The 10,534-nt window shown below is 35.9% G+C and overlaps 2 protein-coding genes across 2 annotated transcripts; both read right to left on the bottom strand.

The window, feature by feature from the left end:
* Positions 1–14: 14 nt before the first annotated feature.
* LOC111452303 (glyoxylate/succinic semialdehyde reductase 2, chloroplastic-like) lies at positions 15–5,668 on the bottom strand. Its single transcript, XM_023092948.1, has 12 exons — positions 5,478–5,668; positions 3,929–4,001; positions 3,580–3,645; positions 2,089–2,164; positions 1,964–2,019; positions 1,667–1,751; positions 1,531–1,591; positions 1,193–1,245; positions 1,024–1,094; positions 854–926; positions 428–532; positions 15–357 (listed from the first exon to the last, which is right to left on the bottom strand). Exons 1-12 carry the CDS (start codon positions 5,521–5,523, stop codon positions 199–201), a joined length of 924 nt encoding a protein of 307 aa, XP_022948716.1. The 5' UTR covers positions 5,524–5,668; the 3' UTR covers positions 15–198.
* A 487-nt stretch (positions 5,669–6,155) lies between these two features.
* On the bottom strand, positions 6,156–9,824 carry LOC111452302 (glyoxylate/succinic semialdehyde reductase 2, chloroplastic-like). The gene is made up of 12 exons (XM_023092947.1): positions 9,632–9,824; positions 9,008–9,080; positions 8,671–8,736; positions 8,377–8,452; positions 8,242–8,297; positions 7,592–7,676; positions 7,390–7,450; positions 7,109–7,161; positions 6,939–7,009; positions 6,767–6,839; positions 6,473–6,577; positions 6,156–6,365 (listed from the first exon to the last, which is right to left on the bottom strand). Exons 1-12 carry the CDS (start codon positions 9,822–9,824, stop codon positions 6,207–6,209), a joined length of 1,071 nt encoding a protein of 356 aa, XP_022948715.1. The 3' UTR covers positions 6,156–6,206.
* Positions 9,825–10,534: the final 710 nt, after the last annotated feature.

The raw sequence follows: 10,534 nt of genomic DNA, 5'->3' as shown, positions 1-10,534 counted from the left end.
AGGTATAAATCAGGTTGAATTTCAAATCGTAGTTTTATTATTATTATTATTGAATCCAAACACAAGGAATGATTCAAATTCTTAAAAATACGGGGGCAAATTTATGAGGAAATTGTTCACTATCGATAGTGCAAATGACCCATAACCAAATATTATTCAAGCTAAATGGCGTGCAACAAAATCTAATTACTTGGTTTATCAGTGCTGCAACTTTGATTTCAATGATTCGATGACGGCTGAGAAATCCTGATCACCGAGTCCATGAGATTTGGCTACCTTGTACAGCTCATTTGCGGCTGCAGCAATAGGGGTAGACTGCGAAACGGATTCGGCTAAACCGAGAGCAAGCCTCAAGTCCTGCAAAGTTAGCCACATGAGAATTAAGATGATGGTATGTGTATGAAGTTGCTAAATCTAAAGCAATTACCTTTTGCTGATGCTTTAAGGGAAAGGCAGTGGGATAAAGGGATTGAATCATTGATGGCCCCTTGAGTGAGTACATTGGTGCACTAATTGCACCCTGGGAAACCACCTGTAATGAGAGAGATTTTATTGTTCAATCTGAGTCACAAAGTGGAATCTTTCTGTGAAATTGTCAGGCGAATGCCCAAAAATTTTGACAAGAACAAATCATGGGGTATTTTCTCTTTCCTAATATTCACATCGGTTTCCAAACCAGCTTGTTATTTATTTATTTGCATAATCTTTCTTGGCCACTAGAACAACCTATGGTAGTTGATCAAATGGGTATCTTTTAGACCTGGGACTACTGGGACAGAGGTCTAGTTATTTGACTTTTTTCGAGGGTTTAAGCATTGAGAATAAAATAAAGCACAATTATTCTAGGGAATACCTGTACAAGGATGCTCGGGTCGAGTCCTACTTTCTCACTTAGAAGCAATCCTTCAGAGAATGATGCCATCATGCTACCAATGTTAAGAAAAATAAATACAAAATCAATGTCAAGATGCTAGTTGGCAGAATACCAAATTGGAAATTAAGAGACAAAATATGGGACAGAACCTTCCCATGATCATGTTGACAACGAGCTTCATTGCAGCTCCATTTCCGACTTCCCCAAGATAAAATTTTGACTACATGAATGAGAATATACGAAACGGAAGATGAGAAGAAACGAACGTCAAATTTCACCAAATTAGTTCATCGTATAAATAGCTGAAATTCTTCCGACCTTCCCCATTATGTCAAAAAGTGGGGCAACTCTTTCATACAGAGCTTTGTCACCTGAATGTCAAGCAACTATATCAAAATTCTAGCCTTCCTAAAATAGATAAATGAGACTCATAGGAGAAGGAATAAAATCAGGCTGGCATTAGGATAATTTTTAACTGATTAATCTATTCGATACAGCTCAACGTTGTAATTTCGATCATTCAATAGTCTCTTCTGCACTCGCTATAAACTACTGCACTATCTTGTACAAAGTTTACATGGCGACCAAGTGAATTCATCCGTAAGAAGTATGACAAGTGATAATATGTTAATCCCTTCATGATATAAGTTGCTAACCTGCCGTAAGAAATATAAGTTGTCCGTCTTCAGCAGGCTTTTTGGAGCCTGAAACTGGAGCCTAAAAGAAAGTTGCAATCAGTTAAGTTCAAATCGATAGTGTTTGTTGTATGCATGGCTATAAATATTACTCTACCTCCAGAAATAGAGCTCCTGTATCTTTTATACGTGCACTAATCAATTTAGAAGTAGTGGCATCAACCGTTGAAACATCCACATACCTGCCAGTGGCAATAGGATACGATAAAATGTATACATGATGACCAAAGGTTATCATAGGACTTCGTGAGAAAGCGGTTCAAATTGAAGAAATCGAAAACTGATCGGAAGTTCCGGAAGGGGAAAAGGTTTAACAAAATTTACTGGAATTTGCTCGAACTAGTAATGACTGATGGAAAATTTAGTAATACAAAGTGAAAAGGTAGGGTCATACCCTTTTCCTGGGCTCAATCCACTAGCAGCTCCATTTTCTCCGGAAGCAACGTTCAACTGAAAATGGTAGAATAAGTTGGTAAACAGAAATAAACAGTCTAAGAACTGAAGATAAAGTATACTCACCGCACTTTCAGGGTCAGCAAGCATAGCAAATGTGACATCGCAAGATGCTGCCACTTCCCGAGGAGAAGGCTGGTATCTGCGTCAATAGACTAGTTCAATTATAATTGAAGCATCGGAGTAAAATACCATAATCAAGTGAAACTCAAAATAATCGAGATTGCGAGCACATAAATTACGTCAATAAAAATGATTGATTGGAAATAATAATAATAATAATAATGAAAATAAAAGGAGAAGAAAGGAGTTTCTTAGAGGACCAGGAGGGTAAAAACACCCACTGTATTACAAAAAAAAATTGCATTTTTATTCAATGGAATTAATTTGATCAGAATCTTCAAGTGGCCAATTTCTCGCCAACGGATTTCTCTAATATTGGAATGGGAAAAAGATGGCAAAACCGTACGGACATTTCTCCTAGACGGTGCTCCCTAACCAAAGTAAACCTAAAGACATAGGAACAATTAATTTTGCGATGTATAGTTGGGACAAAAAATCTGGTTTTTTTTTTTAGTTCAGCTTCAACCACAACCACCAGGGAGTAGAATATTGGACCTCAACCAATTAAGCTATATTCAAATTCAAAAAGTCATTTTTTAAAGGTATCGATAGAATGTTTATTTTTGAAAGGTACCCGGTAGATTAAACATGTATACATATTCGTTAATTATGTTTTAAGAGTATTTCTTTCTTGGTATTTCTCTTTAATCAATAGAAATAAGCTTCGGCCTTTCTGAGCATTTTTAATATCGTAACCTCCTAGATGAAGAAGAGGAGTAGACAATTTTTTGGAAATAAGTTAAGTTCAGAGACGAGAAGGAAATCATAGATTTTGTTCGCTTCGGTGTTTTCTACATGGGCTACACCGTCTACATAGTTTTGTAATTAATTCTTTCTGTTTAATTCAAACAAATTTGAGAACGGTTTCTATAACTTCTAGGATACCAACCAATTGACTTCGGTGGTTTTTGGTTAAAAGGGGTCTTAAATCCTCCACTTTTCTATTCTTCATTAGAGACTTTCAAACTGTTTCGTTCCCTATTAAAATACATTACGTTTCAAATACAAGCCTACTTCTAGTTTAGTATTTGGAAAACTGCTAATCTCTAAGGAACAAACAGAGCATTAGGGAACGACACGCAATGTTACTGTTTCTCTCGTTCCTGGAGTGCTTTTCCGTAATTTCATTCGAAGTTCTTGGATAGCTCATTCACTTAATGAAATATATGTTTCCTTTCCTTGTTAGCCAGACACGATAATGAGACGGAGAAAAATACTAATTCCTAGACCTTCTCCCCCTACTTCTCCTTTTCCTTTCTCGAATCCTATTCCCCCAAGCACTACACAAAAGTCTTACCACTGCCTTATGCTCCAGGAAAACCTTACCACATCACAGATGTATATTGGAAATCAAATCCTCAAAATGCAGCAAATAATATGTATATAGATATACATATACATATACATATACATCTCAGAACATCAAGGACTTACTTTGCACCCAAGTTGATAAGAGGATCACATTTGCTCTTGGTTCTGTTCCAGACGGTCACATCATATCTACAACAAACCAGAGGAGACCACATATAAAAAAGATTCAAGGGTAGATGATAGCAAAAGAAACCTAACTCTAGTAAATAAGACACGTGCTGTCGGGTTTCATCAACTGGAATGGCCAAAGTACATGAAACAAAGAAATTTTGTAATTTTAAAATCAACATGACATTGTGATTATATCTTAGTCAACCTCTACTATGGAAAATATTTAAATTAATGATATATATTTAGAAGGAGGTTCGAAAGTGAAAAAAAAGAAAGTAAACACATCCTCCATAAGTCATACCCTGATTTTATAAGATTCTGTGCCATTGGTGAACCCATGATTCCAAGACCTAAGAAGCCAACGCGCAGCTTTCCTGCATAAACAAAAATTGAGGGAGCTATGTTATGTTTGCAAGCTAGTGAACTTTCCAGAAAGCAAGAACAAAAGCACAAAATGGACAGACCAAAGCGGAATTGTGAAATTAATAAATCGAGCCTCCAAAATTTAGAAACCACTACACTGATAATCTCGTTGCTTTCTAATTTTCAGTGCGGAAAACAAATCATTTGCGTCGTTTTAGTAAATTTTAATTGGACCGGTATGTCCACTCAATCCAGACTATCCCAGGACTTCTATGGCCTTATTTTCAAATTGTTTATCCCAAGTATTGCTGATTTGAACATAAGTAAAGGTATGTCAGAGATTTGACAAAAGGTCCATTAAAAAAGAATTCAACTAAAAGCTGAAACTCAATTCCTAAAGGAGGAGAAAGGAATATTAGTCACTCTCGTCAACGCTTTAGCGGTAAAATCTCTCTATTTCATCATTCGTGAAAGCATTCTTATGAATGATTATGAACGTGCCTTCTCCAACATTTCCACCTTCCAAAATCCGTTGTGCCTATCCTCGATATTATGAAACTACCTCCAAAATCGTGCAATTGCAGCTTCCACTTCATAATTTTCTCCGGCTATGAAATTTTCTTAGAGCGCACATTACAAAGATCCGCACGATGACAGACAACAGAAAGAACTCCAACTCTGTCGTTCACTACTTTATTTTCAATAACAAAAATGTGAGCTACTAATTCATTGTAATTTGGATAAATGTGTCCACACCGATACTCAGCTGATATCACAACTTTATCAAAGCTGAAAAATGATCAAAGATCGCAACAAGTAAATGCAGTTCCGCTTAACAGCTACATCTACATATAAGCCGAACTATCTACAAAAACCTCCAATTATGTTATGCCTTTTTTGGTAGAGATAGTAGCATTACGAAAATTGGCACAAACAGAGAAACATAGATAAGAACTCCAAAAGCAACAGATCTCTATTATATTTCCAAGAACAAAAACGGGAACTATCAATCTTTCTAACAAATAATATCACAGCTCTACCAAGGAAGAAAGATGACCAAATCATCTCCGCTGGATACTCAACTCAAAGATCGCAACTACAAGGAAGAAAATGCAGCTCCGACTAACATCACAACTACATGTAAACCAAACTAGCTACAAGAACTTCCAAAAACGTTATGTCTTTGTTGGTACAGTTTGGACAACCAAAGAAACATTGATAAGAACTCCAACACCTGCAAGCACTGTTACGTTTCCAAGGAAAAAAACTGAGAACTATCATTTCCATCTAACAATAATGAATTTGTTCAAATCAACTCGCAACTAATATCACAGCTAATGATCCTAATGATCTCCACCACATACTCAACTCAAAGATCGCAAATACAAGTAAGCATCTCCAAAACTACACGTAAACCGAGCTATCAACAAAAAAGTTCCAATTACGTCTACAGGTTTTTAGGTACAAAATGCAGTAGCGAAAATTACCAGTGGCCGCAGTTGCATCCGGAATAGAGAAGCCAGAACTTGACATATCGGAGTTGCTTTGATTTTTCTGTGCTACAAGACGAAGATCGTCGAAGATGGAGAGCGAATGATTGAATGAAATAACAGCGCAGCTGCGATCAGTGTTACTCCAAACAGAGATTTTCAGGTTTTCTTTCAGTGTTAAATGACAGCGTTTGATTGGCGAGGGAAACCAATTTGTTGGACCAATAAGGCCCGATGCGACGTCGTTTAGTAGCCTAGGTTCCTATTTCTGCGGAATTGGAGCTTTTCGAAGAGAACCTCAAAAGCGACGCGTGGCATCCTCCAATAAACTCCCGACAACATTTGGGTCCTTAAATTGTTACAATTTAATTAATGTGCTTTCAAACTGATAATAATTTATCACGTAAATTTTTATATGTAATAATATAGTATTTGTATACAAAATTAAATTAGAATTATATAGCGACTCATAATTTAACATATTTGGTCCTATTAAGTTTAATGAGCTCCATAAATACATAGAAATCTCATTAAATCTTAATAATATTTTTCTTGATGTGGACTAAATTTTTATAAATTCTAAAGTGCAGAAACTAAAACTAAAATTCATTAACGAACATATTATTTTATGAGAATTTAGACTAAAATTATTTTTCAATCGAATACTTCTTTAGATTTTACAAATACAATTGAAGAGAAAAGAAGTTGAAGTGATAGTTATTGTAATCACTGCTGCAACTTTGCTTTTAAAGCTTCAATGACAGCTGAAAAATCCTGATCGCTAAGTCCATGAGATTTGGCTACCTTGTACAATTCATTTGCTGCAGCTGCAATGGGAGTGGATTGAGATACTGATTCTGCCAAACTCAGAGCAAGCCTTAGATCCTGCCACGAAAAACGTCTCTTTATAAAACAACACAAACAGTCATCATCGACCAAGAAGTTAAAAGTTTTGTTAAACCCCCGAACAAAGGCCTTTCGGATTTACAAACCTTCTGCTGATGTTTCAAGGGAAAGGCAGTGGGGTACTGGGATTTGATCATTGATGGTCCTTTCATTTTGTACATTGGTGCATTAATGGCACCCTGAGAAACTACCTGTAATTTCACAATGTACGAAGATTATTCCCCACCCGTGACCAACGCAGTCGTCTTCGTCGCCCATGATAGGCCGAAAATCACAATGAATGTTACACAAGAAGGTAGGTACTAAAAATTAACAGAATTGTTCCAGTGAAGTTTTTGAACATTTGAATAGCTTTAAAATGTATGTGCATGATAATATACCTCAACGACAACATTTGGGTCGAGTCCTACTTTTTCGCTAAGAAGCAGTCCTTCGGAAAAAGCTGCCATCATGCTTCAAGTATTTGGAAAATTAAAAGGGGAGCAATTGTCAAGATCCAAGATATTAATCAGAAATTGGTAAAAAAGATTGATGGTAAAATTTGGGCCAAACCTTCCCATGATCATGTTGACAACTAGTTTCATGGCAGCTCCATTTCCGACATCGCCAAGATAAAATCTCGACTGACAGTATATATACATACACACACATGGAAATGGTTAAGTTTATATCATCATGTTCGAGACATTCATGAATGGTGAAAAAAGTATTTGTAGTTATACCTTCCCCATGATGTCCAAAAATGGAGCAACAGTTTCATAGAGAGATTTGTCACCTGAATATGCAGCTACTACATCAGTATCGTAATCCTCCTAATAGGATAATAAAACACTAGCTCTGAGGGATAAACAAAGATCTTATGATACTGAAAACAGAAAGAAATCATCACAAGAACTTTAAGGAACGGTTCCATTATTTAAACAACGCTATCTTCTCGGGTTTATAGTTCAAGTGACTACGTGACACTCTTGAATATAGCGAAGAATATGAGCAAATTTCTGACCTGCAGTAAGAAATATCAGCTGTCCATCTTCTGCTGGCTTTTTGGAACCCGAAACAGGAGCCTAGAAGGAAATTCCAAGAGCTGAGTTAAAATTTCACTTGTTAATCTTATCATGTCCGAAATTATCCCAACAAAAATCATCCTAACTGCTCTTTATATGCATTATAATCTCTATTTTACGATCGAATATTGAATCACCTACCTCCAAAAACGAAGCTCCGGTATCTTTTATACGTGCACTGATCAACTTGGAAGTAGTATCATCAACCGTTGAAACATCCACATACCTGGTGAAATATGAAACTGCATGAATGGAACTTAAACTAAATGATGATAATATCTACATGCACATAAGAAAGGAACTCTTTTGTTCAGAACAGTAAATGATGTTTGGAGGAGAAACTGGATTTGATGTTAACTAGAGGAGAAACTGGATTTGATGTTAACTAGAGTCGCTAGCAGATATTGTCCTCTCTAGGTTTTCCCTTTCGGATTTCCCCTCAAGGTTTTAAAACGCATCTGCTACGGAGAGATTTTCACACCCTTATAAGGAATGTTTCGTTCCCCTCTCAAACTGACGTGGGATCTCACAATTCATCCTCCTTTGGGGCCTAGCTTCCTCACTGGCACATTGCCCAGTGTCTGGTTCTGATACCATTTGTAACAGCCCAAGCCCAACGTTAGCAGACATTGTCCTCTCTGATCTTTCCCTTTCGGGTTTCCCCTCAAGGTTTTAAAACGCATCTGCTAGCGAGAGGTTTCCACACCCTTAGAAAACATGATTCGTTCCCCTCTCAAACCGATGTGGAATCTCACAAGAATTGACACACCGTAAACGAAAAAAAGCGATACCCTTTTCCTGGAGCCATTCCATTTGCAGCTCCATTTTCCCCGAAAGCAACATCCAGCTGAAAAAAGCGCAACTTTGAGCTGCTTAAAGTTGAGATATTAGCACGATTATAGTAACTACAAATGTAATATACTCACTGCACTGTTAGGATCAGCAAGCATTGCAAATGTGACATCGCAAGACGCTGCCACTTCCTGCGGAGAAGACTGGTATCTGTATAAACCGATTTATCTGAATATTAATGGAAATTTCCAAATCATTTTCTGTAGGAAACAAAATTACATTTTATTTTTTAAAAAAAGTACATTTCGTAAGAAAAACTGATTCTGAAGAGTACTTCAAATGGTTTCCATTCACACCTTAGTAAGAAAAAGATCAATAAAAGGAGAAAATAAGCACACTATTTCACACCAAGCACATCAGAAACTCACTTTGCACCCAAATTAATGAGAGGCTCACATTTGCTCTTGGTCCTATTCCAAACAGTCACATCACAGCTGCCATAAACCGGTAAGGGAATCACATATAATATAAGTTGTAAACAATTAGCCTCTTCAAGGAACTGATTTGATAAAAAAACATGAATAGGTAAGAGGGGACGTATATATTATCAACAGAAACATTTTGTATTTTTATCAGAAAATACGTGATCATAATTCTAATCCAAATTTCATTTATGAAAATCCGCATTAATTCTTCATCATACAAATTCAGAATGCAATTAACAACCAGCAGTAATGAAACACCAATCAAGCAATACCCTAGTACCCAGATTTTATAAGATTCTGTGCCATTGGTGCCCCCATGATACCAAGACCAAGGAAGCCAACACGCAGCTCTTCTGTTGATACAAAAACAAGCATGCATTAAGATAATAGCAGACGGTTCACTTAGAAAATATATGAGCCATTTCTAAGAGTTCATAAATCATAGCTAACTAATGAGTTCTAAAATGGATCATAAATATAATGACAATTTTGATATTTCTTCTGTCTTACCTATAATTTTAAATGTGGACGTCGAGATTTAACAAGAAAAAACTCTCCCGAATGTCAGTTACAAGTTACAGCATCAACACAAAGTACTAATAATTGCTACAGCATCAACACAAAGTACTAATAATTGCTATCTCCCTGTACTCGAATTTAAACAAATTTCGTAATATCGATAACTCAAACTAAATTCCAGTAGAATTTCTTCGGCATTATAATAAACTCCCATCCCTAGCCTTCCTCAAGAAAACTACACGAACATTCGTCAGTAACTGAAACCGAACAGCTCAATTCACAAGGAAATCCGAGAATTCTACTTAACTTCAAATGCAGAATCAAAACCAGCGTGCTTAAAGCTACAAAGAGATAGAAGAATCAAAACGATTTATCATATCATTACCTTTACCAGACGATCCATAGGATGCTTGAACAGAGAGAGCCTTGAAAGACAGAGAGAATGAAGGTTTCGTGGGGATATGGAAAATGGGTTTTGTTCCGAATTGGACTGGAAGGCGAGGGCAAAAGCTTGAGGACATTGCCATGGCAGTTGAAGATAGATTGTGAGGGTAAGTGCCTCTAACGAAGAATGTCATGGCCACAGATGGGTGAGAAGATGCACGCTCTTTTAGGAGAAAGTTTTGGAGGGATTTTGGGGATAAAGAGATAAAAATGGAGCCGCTATCTGTCCATTACACGCGGTCCGTTGGGCTTGCCCGATATTAATCATACCGAAGCACTTTGTATGAAATATTCTTAGCGAAACTAAAAGATTATTTACGTGTTTAGTAGCAAATTAGACTCTAATTTACATAATTATTTAAAAAAATATATGCTTATGACTTACCGAATCTAAATTATTAAATAACCAATTTAGTTTTAATGAAACTTTTTACATTAAATATTAAATTATTAAGTAGTAAAGTTAAAAAAAAAATTAATTGTTATTTTCATGAAAATTTAAAAACTTAAAAAGTGTTTTTTCTTTTCCTTCTCATACTCAATTTTAATTTTTAAAATAAGAAGAGAAAATCTACTTATTCATGAATATTAACAAAATAAAAATACCCAAATATATTTTTTAAAATGTATTATTTGGTAGTGTTGAAAAATAATTATTGTCAACTTTTTTAATGCGAATATTATTTGAGTATTTTCTACGGGGTTGAACATGGGCTTGATTCTTTTGAAAAATAAAAATAAATAACTTTTCATATTTAGATAAAAGTTTATAGCAATTATTTGAAGGAAGTATAAAGTTGGTGAAATAATGGATTGAAAGCAGTCAAAAACTCAATTCAAGATG

This window comes from Cucurbita moschata, unplaced genomic scaffold (genome assembly GCF_002738365.1).
Source record: "Cucurbita moschata cultivar Rifu unplaced genomic scaffold, Cmos_1.0 Cmo_Scf00014, whole genome shotgun sequence".
Taxonomy (NCBI): domain Eukaryota; kingdom Viridiplantae; phylum Streptophyta; class Magnoliopsida; order Cucurbitales; family Cucurbitaceae; genus Cucurbita; species Cucurbita moschata.
This window is presented reverse-complemented; position numbering and strand designations above follow the sequence as displayed.

Coding starts and splice junctions, on each gene's coding strand:
- LOC111452303 (XM_023092948.1), bottom strand. CDS start 5,523: ATGTCAAGTTCTGGCTTCTCTATTCCGGATGCAACTGCGGCCACTG. Junction 3,646..3,928: donor CAGAATCTTATAAAATCAGG/GTATGACTTATG, acceptor GGTTTGTTGTAG/ATATGATGTGACCGTCTGGA. Junction 2,020..2,088: donor TTGCTGACCCTGAAAGTGCG/GTGAGTATACTT, acceptor TACCATTTTCAG/TTGAACGTTGCTTCCGGAGA.
- LOC111452302 (XM_023092947.1), bottom strand. CDS start 9,824: ATGACATTCTTCGTTAGAGGCACTTACCCTCACAATCTATCTTCAACT. Junction 8,453..8,670: donor CTCATTAATTTGGGTGCAAA/GTGAGTTTCTGA, acceptor CGGTTTATACAG/ATACCAGTCTTCTCCGCAGG. Junction 7,677..8,241: donor GGAATGGCTCCAGGAAAAGG/GTATCGCTTTTT, acceptor ATATTTCACCAG/GTATGTGGATGTTTCAACGG.